This window comes from Mytilus californianus, unplaced genomic scaffold, assembly GCF_021869535.1.
Source record: "Mytilus californianus isolate M0D057914Y unplaced genomic scaffold, xbMytCali1.0.p SCAF_6, whole genome shotgun sequence".
In the NCBI taxonomy this organism is placed as follows: domain Eukaryota; kingdom Metazoa; phylum Mollusca; class Bivalvia; order Mytilida; family Mytilidae; genus Mytilus; species Mytilus californianus.
Window position 1 is genome coordinate 111,071,151 of NW_026262712.1, and position 21,222 is coordinate 111,092,372.

A 21,222-nucleotide genomic window follows, 5' to 3' on the forward strand; every position below is an offset into this window, starting at 1 on the left:
CACCATTTTCTACATAAGAAAATGCCTGTACCAAGTTAGGAATATGACAGTTGTTGTCCATTCGTTTTATGTGTTTGTGCCATTTGAGTACGGACTTTCCGTTTTGAATTTACCTGGGAGCTCAGTATTTTTGTGATTTTACTTTATACTACTGTTGCCTTTGTTTACACAGAATGACGTGCACTCTTCGAAAATAAGGAAAGTACAGGACAACGAAGATCGAAACAGTAAACAAATAACTAAAACAGTTATAGACAATGCAAAAAAAAAGTAAAATCACAAATATACTGAACTCCGAGGAAAATTCAAAACGGAAAGTCCATAATCAAATCGCAAAATCAAATGATAAAACACATCAAACGAATGGATAACAACTGTCATATTCCTGACTTGGTACAGGCATTTTCAAATGTAGAAAATGGTGGATTGAACCTGGTTTAATAGCGCTAAACCTCTCACTTGTATGACAGTCGCATCAATTAAAATTAATTGATTGCTTTTAATGATCCCTTTTTAACATCATGAAAAACAGTAAATCGTTAGAATTGTTTCCCTTACAGATGTTTCAGGTCCTACACTTAAAACTTCGACTGTGTTTCCCTTACTAAATGGCTTGGTAACTGAAATAATATGCAGTGCAACAGCAAAAGATGTGTATATTGAACTCACTTGGGATTGTCTTAATTTAACAACTCTACCAACCAGTGTTCGTGAATGCACAACGTACGTGTCGAAACTCGAATACAGAGCAATATCAACTGATAATGGTAAATCATGCAAATGTTTGGCAAATATTAATGGAGTTGTATCAACGACAGGAATAGCATTTGAAATTCGAAGTAAGTTTTGGGAATAATTATTTTAGTTTAAGTGAAAACTGTGAATAATGTACATGATGCATATAGATTCTGTGATTATAAACATTCACATTTTAAGTTATATCTACTTTTTTTGTGACCTTTGCAATAACATCAAAACAATATATATGAATATGATAAAATGTAGGTTATTTATTTGCTATATGTGTGCTCATATCTCTCTTTGTGTTTTATGAGGTGTCATGACCGCTATTTCGAAATATACTTTATGTGTTTCAATACTGTGTTTCGATCGGATGAGATTAGAATGACCGTTGTATTATAAAATCTTATGACTAGTGAAATACGTAAAAAACTGATGATAGAATCCAGGCTTCAAATTTTCTACATTTCAAAAGATAAATCATAATGCTAGCATCAATAAAAAGGAATATGATTATCGTCGATGAATATTTAAAGCATTGAAAAATAAGCAAAGTTGAACTTAATCGCATTCCCTTGGAGTTCGGTAATTTTCTTATATTTTTTTTCTACAAACAGAAGCTCCAATCCTCCAAATAAAACGTGAAGTAGAATGCAATCTATCCAACCCCATGTCAATAGACTGTCACGTTGATGGTTTCTTGCCATGGTATGGTTTTAGTCCATGGACACACTCAGTCAACGGAATGGTCATCAGACATATATCAGGTTTATTCAGCAAAGACAAAAACACTTCTACATTATTTATTGATCCTTGTAAACTTGACGATATGGGGACATATACATGCAACGTTATTACTTTAGACCAAAGGGAACTAACGTGGACAAATAGTAGTACACTGTTAACTAAAGGTACGTATAATATAACTGTTTTATCAGTTCATTAAATTGAATCATTATTGATTAAGACATTACAAATATTCCGACGAAGAAAGACATATCGTTTTAGGAGTATTTCTTTGTGATTTGTGGACTTACTTTAAAACAGATGGTCAAGAGATGTTATTTTTTGTTTAACAGGCTTGTTTTTCACCATATAGAACAGTTCAACATGTAACGTGGATTTTAAATCTTAAAATTGTACATTTCCATTTAGTTTTTTAATATTTTGCTCTGATAACAGATAGAAGAGACCGAGATGTTTGTGTGTAGAGGTAGAAACATTGTTTTGCTGAGAACACAATGTGTTGTCTTAATAATTTTGATTTAAAACAAGAAGTCAAAAATCTAAATTGTCGTTTCTTGTTTATAATAGATTAACACATTTATTAGAAATTATAATTCGACGATAAAATAATATTTTTCTTGTATATTTTTTCTTATTAAAGGCAGACCTCTAATTATAAAAACTGACATAAACACTACAAGGGACACAGTACTTACGGTTCAGTTCTATTCTATACCAGAACCCATAATTGTGAAATGGTCCACTGCAAAAGTCTTACTGCCAAATGTATCACAATATACGCAGTATATTACACAGATTGACCTCAAACGTCCAATGTACGGGAAACAAGTGACTGTTAACGGATATATGACACAGTTAATCCAGAGTGGCGAGTCTATTCATAACAGTTACTCTATCTTCATTGAAAACGAATTTGGAAATAGTTCATATCATTTTATTATAAAGAAAGGTAAATGATTCACTCTATACATTTTGCTCTAATATAAATGGGTTGATGTTTTCGTTGATGTTCCTTTTATCTTATAAAGATTATAATCTTGATAGCTGATTATCATATAGAAATAAGAAGTTGACCAACGCAATTCCCATTTGGAGTAAAAACAGGGAAAGAACATTGGATAAATCGTACAAACCATTGTTCGTATACATAGTAAGCACCTCCATCTAAGAAAAATTCTCTTATTAGTTGTGTTGGAAAAGTAATGGAAAGAGTTGTTTTTAAGCACTTGTATAATCATCTACTCGCTAACAAATTAATTTATGAATATCAATCCGGATTTCTCCCCAAAATTCAACTGTCCATCAACTTTTAGAAATACACAACTGCATCTTAAACTCTTTGGAAAAAAAAGAAATAAACTGTTTTGTATTCTGTGATTTCTCTAAAGCGTTTGACAAAGTTTGGCATAGAGGTCTTATTCACAAACTGAAAGCCTATGGTATTGATGGAACCTTATTACAGTGGTTTGAAGATTATCTGCATGACAGGAAACAAAGAGTAGTACTGAATAATTCGTCCTCCTCCTTTTGTAATGTGTCAGCAGGTGTACCCCAGGGATCTGTTTTGGGCCCTCTTCTCTTTGTTTTATATATTAATGATATTGCTGATAAGCTTACATCGCTGTGTAGGCTATTTGCAGACGACACTTCATTCAGTTATTCCGGTAGCGATGGTGAACAGATTAAATCTGTGATCGACCGCGACCTGAAAGAGCTGGATGTTTGGTCAACTAAATGGCTTATGTCATTTAATCCTGATAAAACAGAAATTATGATATTTTCAAATATTGAGATACCAGATCTCAACTTTTCCCTAAATGATAAAACTATCCCTATAAATACATCGCATAAGCACCTGGGAGTTACCTTTAGTTGTGACGCAAAATGGAACAATCATATTGAAAGTATAATTACAAGTGTAAAGAAACAGCTTAATGTTCTGCGTAAACTTAAATATCGACTGTCTCGTAATAATTTAGAAAAACTTTATCTAGTTTTTATTAGACCCATTTTTGAATATGCCACGGAAGTGTGGGATAATTGTGGGATATGTTATTCAAATAAATTAGAAAATTTGCAATTGGAAGCCGCAAGAATTGTAACAGGTCTACCAATCTTCACTAAAACTGATACTCTGTACTCTGAGGTTGGCTGGGAATCTTTATATGAAAGACGAAGAAGAAGAAAATTACAGATGTTTTATAATATAAATAAAAAACATGCACCTCAGTACCTGTGTAATCTTGTCCCCCCATGTATACAAAGTACAACCAACTATCCGTTGCGATTGGAAGCCGCAAGAATTGTAACAGGTCTACCAATCTTCACTAAAACTGATACTCTGTACTCTGAGGTTGGCTGGGAATCTTTATATGAAAGACGAAGAAGAAGAAAATTACAGATGTTTTATAATATAAATAAAAAACATGCACCTCAGTACCTGTGTAATCTTGTCCCCCCATGTATACAAAGTACAACCAACTATCCGTTGCGAAACGGTCAAAATATCATTGTTCCATTTTGTAGACTTTCCCTTACCACTGAATCTTTTATTCCATCCACAATACGAGAATGTAATAAGCTTGACTTAAAAATTCGAAACACCGACTCTATATCTAAATTTAAGAGAGAATTGAAAAATGAAAGTGTTCAGAGTAGAGTTGCGCCGTATTATATGTACGGTCCGAGGAAACTGAATATTATTTTAACTCAATTGCGATGTTCCGCTTCATTTTTGAACTCTGACCTTTTCAAAGCTAACATTATACTGGATCCTTCGTGTCAGTGTGGGTCTGATATTGAGGATGTTCATCATTTTCTTTTAGTTTGCCCAAAATACACTACATGTAGAGAAATTTTACTTAACAATCTTAATTGGCTTACTGAAAACTTTATTATTGATACTAAACTATTAACTTGCGGAGATCTTGAACTTTCGAATGAACAAAATCTCCTAATTTTCAAACATGTTCAAGATTTTATTAAAAGGTCTAACAGATTTCTAGTACCTTCATAAAATATTATTGCTACCGGCACGGATGATCATCACCATCAAACCTAAGTCAACATCACAGAAAATATAATTTGCTTCTTTTTCTTTTCCTCCTTTTTCATTCTTCTTGTTCTTTTTTTCTTTCTTTTTATTTATAGTTCGTATAATATTTAATGAATTTGTTAGCTTTACATGCATGCTCATAATGTTATTATTGTATATATACTTGTATTGTAATATGGAGAAGACTTCATAAGTATGATTTACTTGTGTCTCATCCATTTTGCTGATATTTAGCAAATAAAATATGTTTAAACTAAACTAGAAAACGAAAAGTGATTCGCGGCATCAAGATGTTTGGCCAGAAATGTTTATATACATAACAAATCGTCAAACGTAACTGGTATCGGATCGATTGGGAAATGATCGCTACACTAACAGGGAATATAATGTACCTCTTAAACTTTGTATAACGGTATTGATAAAAAAATATATACACCTCGCCAAAAGTTAAGCAACACCTGATATATAATTGAACAAATATATGTATTGGCATTACAAATGCACTTTTTCATCGATGTAGATCTTTTTCTCCTGATTGAAATATTACAATTATCTTAATTCAAATGTTCCTTCTTTGTAACATATAGTACTAGAAATGAAATAGCATACTGTTATTTAGATGCAAGTGGTTTTAGTTTTCTGACTATCATGCTGATCCTTACTGGTTCTGCGATTTTCATCGTAACGACTGTTGTGACAACTCTGATTTTTAAAACAGGACAAAACAGAAGTAAGAACCAAACATAGATTTAATTCTGCAATCTATTATTCTAAATATTTATCTAACACTGTCAAGAATATTTCTTTTTCAAAATAAAGATAAAGAGATGTGAGGTTAATATCAATCAGAATCAATTCAAATACAAAACACTCTGGAGTTGTTTGGCGGCATTTTGAGAAGTTAATATATTTTGTATACTTTATTACAAAGAACAGTACTTTTGTTAAGGTAAATAAGCGGATATAAATCCACTTAATCAGAAAACAAAGAGAAAATGAAATCAATATCTTCATCACAGAAACTTCAATATTCAATGTATGACATGATATCCTGGTATCTATGATGAGTTTATTCTATATTGAGTTCCATATTTAAGATTTTCTGGTTTGTAGTCAATGAAACAGTATCGATTCGTCTTGTTCTCGTTCTGAATATAAATGAAATATTTGCCACTGGACGTTAAGCAACCAACAAACTAGCAATCAATTAATCTTGTTTGAGAAAAATAAACCTTTTATCAAAATACGGTATCAGAACAAACATAGAAGTAAATAGTCTCTAGTATGTTCAAAGACAATTTTAAGCATATATTCAATTAGCAGATTTTTCAGAAATATGTTAGAACAAATAAAAATATAAATTGTTGACTTAAATTCTAAATAAGCATGCTTGTTTGTAGATTTTCAAGAACGATTCTCCCCAAGGGAAATGTACGTAGATTTTTATGTAGTTTTATCTTTATATCAAGTAGCAAATAATTGCAAATATAAAAAAGAAGATGTGGTATGATTGCCAATGAGACAACTCTTCACAAGAGACCAAAATGACACATGTAAAACAATTCAAACGAGAAAACTAACGGCCTAATTTTTGTACAAAAAAATGAACGAAAAACAAATATGTAACACAGCAACAAACGACAACCGCTGAATTACAGGCTCCTGACCTGGGACAGGCACATACAAAATATATATATGTGACACTGAAATTTCTGTTCATTTACAAAATGAAGTGTTGGTCTCTAATATTTCTGAAGCAGTCTTTTTTATGAATGAGGTCATATTAAAACGCTAAGAGATAATGCGTACTTGAATACATAAAGTTCTGCTGGAGTATGATATCAAACTGATATATTTAGAAACATTCTTTGATAGAAAAAGAGGGTATATATAGAAAGTACATTAACTTAACTGAATGATATCGATATATCAGTATACAAAAAGACGTGTACATATAAAATATTAAATAATACAGCTTTTAATGATGTTCGCTGAACAAAAGGTCTGAGCGTAATTAATCGGATTTCTTTAAATGAACGAGCATCAAATATAAAAATAAGAAGATATTCATGAATGCCAAAACGACAACTATCAACCAAAGACCAAACGACATGAAATCAATGAACTATAGGTCACCGTACGGCCATACCGAAAACCAATCTTATATATTTTTGTATATTTGACATTTCAAAATCTTAACCACAATATACGGTACGGGTATTGCTCATTTTTGAAGACGGTATTACATGTATATATATTCTAAAGCGCTGTCCAATTAATTATTCCTGCTTTAAAAATTTTTTAACTGGTCCTTGATGCTGAGAAGATAAAATATATCGGAGGTAATTGTATTTAAAATCTTATTTTCCGAGAAAGTTTTTCAAATAGTGTGAAACTCTCTTCACATGAATGCACTTTTGGTTGCCACGTTAATTATATTGCACTGTACCAGATTTCTTCTCCTCAATATGAAATGTTAATATGATCAAGATACCCTTGTTTTTTTTATTGTTATTATAAAGATACCACGCAGCACCACAGATCAACAACGTGGCAAACGTATATGATGGCTTACGAAACCAATATTTGGAAGTAATTGATTATCCAACAATACATCGGGAAACAGAAAGAGGATCAGATACAAGCACAAAAGAAAGCGAAAGGGATGATGCTACTCATAGTTATGAAGAAATTAGTGATCTCACATTACATCAACCTGTGGAACATCAGGAATCCACGTTGACAGTAGAAAACCTAGAAAGTCCTCATTATATTGAGCTCGAATAAAACACAATCATTATTATGACAACTTTCTGGGTATTTTGATTTTTTTTTTTTTATGAATTGAAATAAAATAATTAGGTTCATTTTTGTATTTTCTTTTTACTTTCCAAATATACACGATCTTTAATGATTAGTTAAATTTTTTTGTCTCTCCTTAAACCGATCTTTAAAGTTGCGAATTGATAGTTTGTAACCAGTATTACTACAAAATATTCAAACAATAAACATACAAATGTATTAATAGTCTCTCAATAAAATTGTAATGCTTGCATAGCAATGTATAAAATGCATTTACCAAATCAGAAAGACAATATATTAATAATAACTTTTTTCTGCTCAACTTGCACTCTTCACATAGTCAATGGAATTATACTTGACAATACGACAAAAAAAACCATCATCATGATATTAAAAATAAAACAAAATATTAATCACACAATGAACACCAAATATTACCAAGTGTACCCTGTCCTACATGCCAAAGATGTTTAATAAAGGGGCCCTAATGATTCCTTTTGGTGGATAGTTAGTGGATTTAGAATATATTTCCTTTTATTGTAAAGAAAAAGCGTGTTTATGTTGGATATTTAAATCACAAAGATAGAGTTACCTCCAATCATTATCTATTTTACCAAGTGAAAAGAAATGAAATTCATTGTCAAGATTTTTTCACTTGTTACATATATAGTATGTGGTCACGTTGGATAATCTTGTATATCTTCAAACTTAAAAAGCAGGGGTCACTATCGCTTGATTTGCATATACGTTTTCTGGTATCAACATTCGGGTACTAGTATGTTTAACAATACTCTTGTTTATATTCAGTTTATTAACATTTAAATAATTTTAAAAAATACAATTGTTTATGATGTTGGCAGGGAAAATAAATTGTTATTCTTAATTGTCCTATCCTGCGAGTCACACGTTTTGGGTTTTCTTTTTATATTCCTTATGAAATAGTTGGTTGACATGTGCTTTTAACATATTGGGGAATAAATTAAAAAGACACCAACCATCGGCAAAGCCTATAACAAGCAGCATGGGTTCATTTTGTTTCTCCATTTCCCCTTTGAATATGAACAGTTTGTTCTATTGTTTAATGTGGTCAATATCAAAATAAAAAAAGGTGTATAACTTTTCAACGATGTTTCAATGATATTTCATGTCATCACAACAAAAGTGCTAAAAATAAACATATAATTTTTTTCGGTATTTTTGTTTTCTTCCACTTTTCTTTTAGTTTACCCACGTGGCAGCTTCCTATTTTTCGTTACCATCAAAGGATCGAAGGCGCTGCAGACCTGACTCTCTTTTTTTCCTCCGATATTCATTACCCATTTACTTGCATGACATTTAAAGCTGACCAGCTATACTGGCTTTACGATTGATTTAATGTTGTTGTTAAATGTCCAGTGGCAATATATATACGAAAGGTAGGTCATGCAATATCGTGTTGATTGAGATAACGAAAAAGAAATTTTAAATACCACAGAAAAGTTAAAATATATTGGATATGAATAGAATAGTAGACGTGCAACCTACGGTCCACCCAATGAGTTATTGCCAGGATTCTTATCGTGCGGAAAGCATGGCACTATCTCAACACTAGGCATCAAATTTATCGTCCCTATTCGGATCAGAATATTCATTCATTCCGATAACCAAACGGACGCTCTTCTATAGCAAGAGTTTTACTGCCGGTCGGAAGAAAACATAAAGTGATCATATTACTATTCCCAAGTCACCCTAGCGAGGGGTTCTGACGATATTCAGTTGAAATGGTCCGACGAAGACATCACCACCGACCAGTGTCCAATATAAAAAGACAATATAAAAGGAGACATCTATGACAAACAAATTCACATTCAATCACAATCCTTCTGCGTGTTCGTAATTGTTATCGTCATTACGTGTCAATTAAATTTCCGTATCCATGCATTCCAATCCATATATAGTTTTTCAAAATATCTAGTTTAGCTGTGTATCTGACTAGCGTATTTTGTATCAAAGACTGACATGTAAACTTCTTCTTTGTATCAGCTTCCTATAGACAGGAACACCTCTAATGATATTAGAGTATAAGGGTAATTTTGTAGAGAAATTTGTTGTTGTATTGTATTTCAACCAACTTTGTACAACACACTAGGTAGAATGTTTTTATTTTTTTTATGAATGTGACTTCATACGCGGAACCAGGTGGGGCCCCAGGGGGGAGGGGGCGCCCCCCCCCCCCCTTTTGTGGGAAAAAATGGTTGATTATAGAGGGAATCACTGAAGCATGACTGGAGCGGGCCCCCTCTTAGGGCAGTCAGTGCCCCCCTCCCTTTATGAAAAATTCTGGATCCGTCAATGGACTTTAAAAGTTATACATACAGTTCTGGCTTTTATTTTGTTTAATATTACAAACTTATATTATTTACATGTGTGGGTGTTATGTATGTCAAAGTCAATAACAGGATCAAAATTAGAGATACTCATAAGGATTTAATTTACATAGGGAGTTAATGTATACATGTGTTATAAACTTAAAAAGCAGCTTCGGCTGTCAAAATATAATTTTGAATTGTTATTAAAGAGTTCAATGGGGAATTAAATGAGAAAAGTATGAATCTATTATTTAAGCATTCGTAAGAAAAAAATTTATGCAATGTATGATATGCTAGAATATATGTTTGTAATATTTTGAATTTATAAGTATTTTTGTTTTTGCTATTGTGGAAATTACTTCATGAATATACCAAAGAAGAACAAATTAAATCATAAATTATGATGGTAGATTCCGTAAACCGAGAACATGACTGCTTTGAATTGAAAGAAAACATAACTGTATGACGCCTTCTCCTTTGCGTAAATTAATTTCAGTATGGTAGAATGATCCTGATTGCGTTCAGTTATCACAATTGGTTTCGTTCTGTCTTAAGTCATTGATATGACTTAAAGTAAACGTGGGAAAAATTTGTCTGTAGTAAATAAGCAAGACAAATCATGCAAAATAGAGGTCCAGAGGTCAAGTGTCTCAATAAAAAATGACCAGTTCATAATGCGCGTGTGTGCCAAGTCATCCATTACCTAAAATCATTTCATAAGAGCTATATATCTGCTCATATTTTACTTTAGAGCTGTATATATCCTGTTGAAGACTGTATATTGAAATCTAGATGTGTTTTGGTTATACCCCAAATCTCCTTTATTGGCATACAGTTTTCTTTGAAGTCGAATAAATGTTGCATGAATACTCCATTCAAAATATAAGTATTTTAGACAGACTGAAACCGAGCTTAACTTATTAACCTACCGAATTAGACTATTTACCGGATTTTTAATAACATAAGCAACACGACGGGTGCCACATGTGGAGCAGGATCTGCTTACCCTTCCAGAGCACCTGAGATCACCCCCAGTTTTTGGTGGGGTTCGTGTTGCTTAGTCTTTAGTTTTATATGTTGTGTCATCTGTACTATTATTTGTCTGTTCGTCTTTTTATTTTTGGCCATGGCGTCGTCAGTTTGTTTTCGATCTGTGAGTTTGACTGTCCCTCTGGTATCTTTCGTCCCTCTCTTATTAAGATATTAAGCTTTCAATTACCTCACGCAAAGTTGATCTTGTATAGTTTTGGCTCTTATTATGAGGTCCTTTTGGTCATATAGCTCTTCAATTGTTTCGGTTCTTATACATCCTTGGCTTTCAAACATTCGGCTTTAAGTGTTCCTGATGAAGTTATATCCAGAAAAGCGCTTCGGACGCAAAAAATAAAAAAAAGTAATTTTGATTTTTGTTTTAAAAGCAACCAAGCTGACGTATATACTTCTTTTTCATAATATTGAAAAAGCACACTATTTTCTTCATATTTGAAAAGTATAAAAGAATCTTATGGCATTGCGATTTATTCTACCGTGCTACTTTTCGAAGTAAATGGAAATACATAATATAGATCAATGATCATCAATCATTGTCATGACCCTGTCAACTGGTCAACTGAAAAAAAAATACAAAACCAAATCGGTGAACTTCAGAATAGTTTATCTTAAAAATAAATTATGTAGTATTTAGTAGATACAGATTGTAAAACTAAAATTTTATTGTTATTTGCTGAACATTTTCCCTTTGTGTTCAGCAAACTAACATACATGGATGCCTTGTCAAATGCGATAGGCAAGGTAACTTTTGTAACTACTTATAGTGCAATAAACTTGTTTTAGAGGAAAGAAAAGAAATATATAAGGATGACTGTATCCTTTAATTTACACTCGTCTCATGTAATAATGTCGACATAATGATGATGATCTTTAATTTGACTGTATTGGTTGTCTTCAGATTTTTCTCCAGTAAACTCACATTCCTCAATCCTGCTTATTAGTGTATTAGCATGATGATTAATATACGGTGACCTTGGTTGGATATATGAACCTCTTCCTGTATTATGTTGCATTGCAGTATAACTATGATCTGCTGATACAGAACCAATGTCTTCATATGCCCTGGAGAGAAATAGTTGCATAGATTTAACATCCGACCTATCAGATCTACCTATATTGAGTTTGAAAAGGGCGATTGAACATTATGTTGATTAGAGCTATTATATTTCAATTGCGGATTTTATGGTAAAAGAGCGATAATCAGGGTGAAAATATATTATATATGAAAAATGGGGAATGTGTCAAAGAGACAACAACCCGACCAAAAAGTAGAAAACAGCCCAAGACCACCAATGGCTCTTTTAGTTTTTAGTATTTCGAATGATTTCACATTATCACAGGACACAATATTTTGTAGATAAATACATTTGTACCTATATCTAAAGACAAATTCTTTGCGTATATATGCCTTCTGAGCATAATAAGAAATTTTGATTGTAAGTGTGTTTTCAACATTATCAATTCCACTGATAAAATGTCTATTAAAACGTTAGTTTGGTTGAACTTCATATCAATATTGTTCAGTAAAATTTCTGAACACCGTACTGCTGTCAAATTTCACTGGATTGCCTCCTTCAAGATAATAAGGGTTTTAATTGATGGTCATCATTTAAATCGACGACGCAAAGAATTATCATTTGGGGATTCCGATATTAACAAACATACAATGTATATAGGCATTGAGTTCTAATTTTAAAGTTGATTGTATGACAAAACACGTATTTTATTATCAAATGTTTTTGATGAAATCTACATAGCTTTCTGAATATCGGGAAAAAAACGTATTAACAAAAATACCGAACTCCAAGGTAAATTCAAAACGGGAGAACTTATAAAACGGAGCAACTAGATATCAACTGTCTTATTTCTGTCTAAGCTCAGGCATTTTCCGAAGTAACTTGTGGGTTAGACCTGATTATATAACTAGCTAAATCCCCCCACCTGTCAAAAGTTATTTGCTGCAATAAATGGTTTAATGTAGTCTAATGACATTGTTTACTGTAGTTTAATTGTTTACCTGATTGTATCCGTGGTATGTCTGTGACGCTTTCTTAAAGCTTAAACGAAACAACAACAATTAAAATTGAGAATGGAAATGGGGAATGTGTCAAAGAGACAACAACCCGACCATAGAACAGACAACAGCAGAAGGTCACCAACAGGTCTTCAATGCAGCGAGAAATTCCCGCACCCGGAGGCGTCCTTCAGCTGGCCCCTAAACAAATATATATACTAGTTCAGTGATAATGAACGCCATACTAAACTCCAAATTGTACACAAGAAACTAAAATTAAAAATAATACAAGACTAACAAAGGCTAGAGGCTCCTGACTTGGGACAGGCGCAAAAATGCGGCGGGGTTAAACATGTTTATGAGATCTCAACCCTCCCCCTATACCTCTAGCCAATGTAGAAAAGTAAACGCATAACAATTGTATTGGGTTATGGTATTTTCTTTTTCTTTCATCTTTGTTTAAACAACTATCATTAACAATAAACTTATGGGAAATTATGGTGAATTGTTTTTTTGATGTTTAATGCATATGCAAGGGACGATGAATGTTTATTTACCAACACTTTTTTGTTGGCGCCTTTGTTAGATTTATTTGTATGTTTGGTAGAAAGTTTTAGTCTGTTGTGTTGTATATCTGTGATGAGGTCTGTTTGCACAGTTATGGCTGCAGGATCCCAATTATCGTTACATGTATATAAAAAATAAGAAGATGTGGTTTCTATTTGGGTTGCTCACTATTATTTTTTTCTTCAATTTAATGGAGGTATAAACAACTGTCATATAAGTGGGAGGTTAAGCCAGCTATAAAACCAGGTTTAACTCATTGTTTTCTTTAAACAGTGCCTGTGCCAAGTCAGGAATATGACAGTTATTTTCAATTCTTTCTTTTGGTTGATAAGGTTGTCAGTTTTTATCACGGGGGGGGTCTCTTCCTATATGAAGGTATATACATATGTGCCGCTGGAATGGGTCCCTTTTTTGATACGTCAAATATATCAATGGGGTGCAATTTTACCGAGGAAATATATCAAAAGGTAGTAATTGACCAAAGTGTTTTTAATATATAATAAGATTGTATATGCATATAGGTACTATTTGAGCTGATAAATATATGAATGGGTTATGATTTCGCTGTGAAGTATATGTATAGGTAGGGATTTCACAATTATTCAAGATATGAATGGGGGGTGTTTTTTAAATCCCAGCTGCACAAATGTACCCAAAATCCCATGTTGAGACACCCCCCCCCCCCCCCCCCCCCCCGTGGTTTTTATGGACTTTTCCCTTTTTGAATTTTCCTTGGAAATCGGTTTTTTTTTTGTTATACCTTTTTGACAATCAAATATAAACTTATAATTATCTTATATCAGTATAGTTGCACAAATTTGTAAAGTATTGTCTGTGCAGTATCCTCCATTCTAGACAATCACATACCAAATAAATTTCAGTTTGAATCATGCTGAGCATAGGTTCACCGGTTTATCAGTCGTAGTTATGTTGCTGGTATATTTGTGTATTTATTTGTTGGTGTTTAATGATACTTTCTACAACCGTGGCGTTATCAAAGCGGCAACTTTTTATTGGAAGATGAAGTCAGAGTACCCGATGAGAACCACTGCCCATTTCTGCGGGAATGGGTTTTCTTAGTATAAATACCACAAAACGTCGAAAAAAGCGTAACTATCAGTGTATGTGACGTGTTTTTTTTTTTACTGTAAACAAGGTAATAGATTGGTTAAAATGTTAAACATCAAGTCGGTCTCCTTTGATTAAATGGAATTTTATGTGGCAGCAACTGATCAATTTTCAAGAAAATTTATGAATTAGTTTTGGATATTTGATGATTTTTTTTTTAGAGTCCCACTGATTAGTCTGGTGTTGACGAAGCACACCGGGCGTATTAAATTATAAACTGGTACATCCTTGATGAGTTTTTGAAACCGACGGGTCGATGCAACATCCAGTGGATGTTTCGTTATCAATTTTCGTGTTGACAGGAAATATCCTTAATATGTTCCTTTTCTATCAATTTACTGTTTATATAATGTGAGTTGTTAGAAACACTAACTTGAAATGTTTTCAAATCCTAAATATAGATTACCTTAGTCGTATTTCATGTGTGGAACTAAACATATGTTTTATGTAATTATGATTTATTGAGTGGTTAAAAAATGCGTTACCAATGTTTATTTCCTGAGTAGGATGTGTTGCTGGAGAAGTGAAAGGGAAAACTACGGGTTTCAGTTCCTGTCATAGTATGTAGGTGTCAATGCACATAGACAGATAGATATATGTATTTAAAGAAAAAAATGTACCTGTTTTCCTTAGCCTTATAATGATAATGATGAATATGATAGATACAAGCACCAAAAGAACGCCTAATATAGATCCAACCAAAGTAACAGATGAGGTGCATGGTGAACTGCCTTCATTTAAATTCCCTACAGACAAAGAAAATGAAAAACAAAATTATAATAATAACAATATGTTTCACTGTTAATACCTAGTGTTATGTCTACCAAATGAAATTCTTTGAAATTCTTCATTCGTTCCATTATTTTTTTCTCTTTCTTGATGCAATATCAACGTTTTATTTTTATTTACTTTTAAGTAATATACATTTTGATGCTATTTTCAAAATCTAATAGTACATTGGAGACAGCATGACTTATTTCGTTTCAAGATTTTTGACAAATTATTTCTAAAATATTATAGTTACAAATTCCAAAGCATGAATAGACAGCCTTTCAAAATGCAATATTATTTATCTTTGATATTCATCTTCAACAAGAACGATTCTTAATATTGCTGTAAATGTTTACATGCATCGGTTTAGTTCTGTGACGTTGCGTACATTTGAATCCAGTTTAACAAACTATTATGAATGTACTGTAACTTCATGTTAAAAATATGCAAAGAAATTTTATTTCAGTATTAAATCTTTAAAAATGGTTATAAATCTTTTGGCAGACCCTTTGCGCTTGCTTAAATTAAACTTCCTTTTTTTACGAAGTCTCATAGTGTGAATACCTCCTGGAGAATTACCCCATCCCAAGTACGGTTTCTTCGTTGATGAAACTAAGTCTGACACATTAAGCGAGCCTTCTCTCCCAGTTATCAGAGTACTTGTTGTAGAGCTACCCCATCTCAAATACGGTTTATCCGTTGTTGACATTGAATCTGTTACATTAGGGGATTCTACACTTCTAGTCGGCAGAGTACTTCTTGTAGAATTACCCAATCCCCAGTACGGTTTCTCTGTTGTAGACATCAATTCTGTTACATTAGTAGATTCTACACTTCTAGTCGGCAGAGTACTTCTTGTAGAATTACCCAATCCCCAGTATGGTTTCTCTGTTGTAGACATCAAGTCTGTTACATTAGGGGACTCTACACTTCTAGTTGGCAGAATACTTCTTGTAGATTCACCTTGTCCCAAATACGGTTTCTCCGTTGATAAAACTTGATTGAAAATCCCTTTCTGAACGTTTATTTTAATGGAAGCTGTTCTTTATCTAATGTAAAATGTTCGAATGAATAAAACAAATTAGTAAAGATACAAATAAGTAAATTCGGTAGGATAGCCAATGAGACAAATATCCACTAGAGGCCAAATGAGGTGGGTGTAGCACTAACGGTCACTGTATAGCTTTCAACAAAGAGGAAAACTCGTAAAGCTGACTATAAAACATCATCTGTCAGATATCAGTAACAATCATTTGATTGTGTCTTTAATAACAATGTAAAGCATTTTATCTTAGTAATACCTCCTATTTACCTGATATACACTTTTAGGAATATCATTAGTTAAAACCGAACACGTGGAGTCCGTGTATATTTGATATCACGGTTAGTAGTGATGTTACGTCCCTTTATAAGATTAATACAGTTATAGTAGAGTTACGTTCCTTTAAAAAAAAAGGTGTTGTCCTCAAAGTAACATACATTGTGAACAGACATATTAACTATAATATTTTCATGCTTTTAGACCAAACATGTCTTAGAGACGACATTTTTCTTACTCTAAATAATTGAATGTTCTGTTTACTTTTATGTTAAAATTGTAATATCAAGGTTTACAACTACGTCGATCGCGAACTTCCCCAAATTAGATAGTTAGTAAGATAAATTCTTACACAGTGTGCTAGTGACCTAATACAATATACACAGGGTCAGTAAATTCCATATGGGGCTCGAGCTTTGCTCGCTCTCGTTCCATATGGAATTTACTGAACCTGTACATGTATTGTCTTTCATAAGATAATATCGTTCATATTTCACCATTACTGGGGTATATTTACTAGAATATCACTTTCTTACTCTGTGAAATTTTTCAAAAACTAGACTAGTATGCTTTTTTAACCCTTCAGCATTTACCGGGCTGAAGTACGTTCACTATTCACTTTTCACTATTCAAAATTCACGAATAGTGAACTGTGTTTTTTTGCACTATTCACTATTCACTATTCACTTTTCACTTTTCACTATTCAAAATTCACGAATAGTGAACTGTGTTTTTTTGCACTATTCACTATTCAAGTTTATTCAAATTGAATAACTTTGATATCTACTTGTATATATGAAAAAGAAGATGTGGTATGATTGCCAATGAGACAACTCTCCACAAGAGACCAAATGACACAGAAATTAACAGATATAGGTGACCGTACGGCCTTAAACAATGAGCAAAGCCCATACCGCATAGTGCAGCACTAAAAGACCCCGAAATCACGAATGTAAAATTAATTAGGGGATACGGGGGTTCAAAACTCGATCGTAACGTGATCTGTGGTGTATTTTTTCTTAGGTTCGGCCGTTTTCGGTTTTCGGTCGCTCGTTACCCCTTGAATCGCATCTGTGCCACATATTCACTATATAGCTTTTGTTTCTCATTTTATTACCTTTCTTGTGATACATTTATATAGGATATACCTGTAATTAGGGGATACGGGGGTTCAAAACTCGAGTGTAACGTGATCTGTGGTGTATTTTTTCTTAGGTTTGGCCGTTTTCGGTTTTCGGTCGCTCGTTACCCCTTAAATCGCATCTGTGCCACATATTCACTATATAGCTTTTGTTCCTCATTTTATTACCTTTCTTGTGATATATAGGATATACCTGTAATTAGGGGATACGGGGGCTCAAAACTCGATCGTAACGTGATCTGTGTTGTATTTTTTCTTAGGTTCGGCCGTTTTCGGTTTTCGGTCGCTCGTTACCCCTTAAATCGCATCTGTGCCATATATTCACTATATAGCTTTTGTTCCTCATTTTATTACCTTTCTTGTGATACATGTATATAGGATATACCTGTAATTAGGGGATATGGGGGTTCAAAACTCGAGTGTAACGTGATCTGTGGTGTATTTTTTCTTAGGTTCGGCCGTTTTCGGTTTTCGGTCGCTCGTTACCCCATAAATCGCATCTGTGCCACATATTCACTATATAGCTTTTGTTCCTCATTTTATTACCTTTCTTGTGATATATAGGATATACCTGTAATTAGGGGATACGGGGGCTCAAAACTCGATCGTAACGTGATCTGTGGTGTATTTTTTCTTAGGTTCGGCCGTTTTCAGTTTTCGGTCGCTCGTTACCCCTTAAATCGCATCTGTGCCACATATTCACTATATAGCTTTTGTTCCTCATTTTATTACCTTTCTTGTGATACATGTATATAGGATATACCTGTAATAAGGGGATACGGGGGTTCAAAACTCGAGTGTAACGTGATCTGTGGTGTATTTTTTCTTAGGTTCGGCCGTTTTCGGTTTTCGGTCGCTCGTTACCCCTTAAATCGCATCTGTGCCACATATTCACTATATAGCTTTTGTTCCTCATTTTATTACCTTTCTTGTGATATATAGGATATACCTGTAATTAGGGGATACGGGGGTTCAAAACTCGATCGTAACGTGATCTGTGGTGTATTTTTTCTTAGGTTCGGCCGTTTTCGGTTTTCGGTCGCTCGTTACCCCTTGAATCGCATCTGTGCCACATATTCACTATATAGCTTTTGTTTCTCATTTTATTACCTTTCTTGTGATACATTTATATAGGATATACCTGTAATTAGGGGATACGGGGGTTCAAAACTCGAGTGTAACGTGATCTGTGGTGTATTTTTTCTTAGGTTTGGCCGTTTTCGGTTTTCGGTCGCTCGTTACCCCTTAAATCGCATCTGTGCCACATATTCACTATATAGCTTTTGTTTCTCATTTTATTACCTTTCTTGTGATATATAGGATATACCTGTAATTAGGGGATACGGGGGTTCAAAACTCGATCGTAACGTGATCTGTGGTGTATTTTTTCTTAGGTTCGGCCGTTTTCGGTTTTCGGTCGCTCGTTACCCCTTAAATCGCATCTGTGCCACATATTCACTATATAGCTTTTGTTCCTCATTTTATTACCTTTCTTGTGATGTATAGGATATACCTGTAATTAGGGGATACGGGGATTCAAAACTCGATCGTAACGTGATCTGTGGTGTATTTTTTCTTTTTTGAGAATTTGAAAAGAATTATTGGCACTCAAAGACGTATTTGTTTTCACTCCCCTGACACAAGGTGTACCGTTCAGTCGGTAGATTACGTTAACTGTGGACATCTTGATAGTGAAATGAGTCTGAAACGAATGCTCACTTTAATGCTTTATGAATAAAAGTAGACACCACCCCTAGAAATATACGTAACAAACTGAGTGCGACAATTGTACCGTAAACTTCTAGATATATGCATAAGTGGGTTTTAGATGCATGATCAAATGTAATGTTACGTAAAAAATAAATAATTCAGTCTAAATATTAAAAAGGGATAGGTCTAACAAATATCTTTTCTCTTTATACCTTAATACAATATAATTCTATAGAGATTTCTACTTACGTTACTTTCGTTTTTGACTGCAAACCTATCTAAATTATCGTTTGCAAAATAATATTTATTTATTAAATGATTACTCATAAAAATAATTTAATGATATAGATTGATAATATGAAAATATTGTGTCGTTAGAAATATATATATATAATAAAGGTAAAAAATCATGGATATTTTTGCACTTGTTTAGAAGAATAACAATTATCCCGTTGGTTTTTCTCTTTTGAATTCCTTTTACATTTATGATTTATGCGGTATGGGATTTGCACATTGCTGAAGGCCGTACGGTGACCTAAAGCTTGTAATGTCTGTGTCATTGGCAATCATACCATTTTTTTCTGATTTTTATATATACAAGTAGATACTACAGTTATTCATGACAATTTAATAAACTTGAATAGTGAAAAGTGCAAAAAAACACAGTTCACTATTCATGAATTGTGAATAGTGAAAAGTGAATAGTGAATAGTGAACGTACTTCAGCCCGGTTCAGCATTTGAGCTCTTTTTTAAATGCAGCGGTTTTTTGCCAACGTATTGATAATAAATGAATAATTAATTGATTGATTGATTGTTGTTTGCTTGGAGTCAGGTGGCAAATATTCCATGAATATTCAGGACGAGCACAGATTTACAAGTAATGCAATAGGTAGACTGGTATGACCATATTTCTATAAACAAGTCAACACATAAAGTGATAGTGAAAAAATCATGAAATTAAATTAAATCTCGAATGGTTAATATAATATCTATTATTATTCCGCGGCGTAAATAAACAGATACATTATGTTCAGGAGTAAACAATACCATCAGAGAGAAGGTAACAGTTTCTCAACCGAATGGTATTGATAACCTTCCTGAACACAATATATCTGTTTAATTACGCCGGATATTTCTATCATTTGAAGATATATGGTCATCCCTTGGATCATACGAAACAATTCATTACGTTGATTGAGATTATAACTGAACTATTTATATAGACTATGAGAACTGTTTTACATTGATATGATAGAGAAACAGAACACAGAAAAATCCATTGCCTAAACTTTAAAAGAAAAAAGTCAATTAGACATCAAGCCAACAACATAAAACCTACATTAGATTGAAATACCTCACAGCTTTTTTGTTTTGCTTACTATTGGTTCAAATTGTCTTTTCCTTTTTTTCTTTTGGTGTTGTCCATCCCTTTTTACTGATCGATATTGGTTGCTCCTAATGACATATTTTTTTCGGGTTTTATGTACAGGACCAATGAAACACTGTAATTAAATATATTTGATTTTGTTTCGGCATAGAGATGTTTTGTTTTGGCAAAGAGATGTTTTTGTTTTGCCATAGAGATATTTTGTGTTGACATAGAGTTTTTTGTGTTGCATTCAAAAGTCGGTATAATAAATACAATTAACTTACGTTTAACGATATTTCTTCAACAATAAAAGCTATGTATATATTTTATCAATATAATAAACAAGAAACTTATTGTTGACTAATCGGAAACAAATCAATGTCATTTACCGGCATAATTAAATAAGAACAATATGTTTAATTTTTATCAATTGAATCTTGGAACAGCAGGAAATGTAAA

At 33.0% G+C, this 21,222-nt stretch overlaps 1 protein-coding gene across 1 annotated transcript; it reads right to left on the bottom strand.

The window, feature by feature from the left end:
* Window positions 1-11,447: 11,447 nt before the first annotated feature.
* LOC127704905 (uncharacterized) lies at window positions 11,448-16,278 on the bottom strand. The gene is made up of 4 exons (XM_052209139.1): window positions 15,788-16,278; window positions 15,073-15,198; window positions 12,761-12,800; window positions 11,448-11,805 (listed from the first exon to the last, which is right to left on the bottom strand). The coding sequence occupies exons 1-4, from the start codon at window positions 16,122-16,124 to the stop codon at window positions 11,580-11,582; spliced, it is 729 nt and encodes a 242-aa protein (XP_052065099.1). The 5' UTR covers window positions 16,125-16,278; the 3' UTR covers window positions 11,448-11,579.
* Between the last annotated feature and the right edge of the window lie 4,944 nt (window positions 16,279-21,222).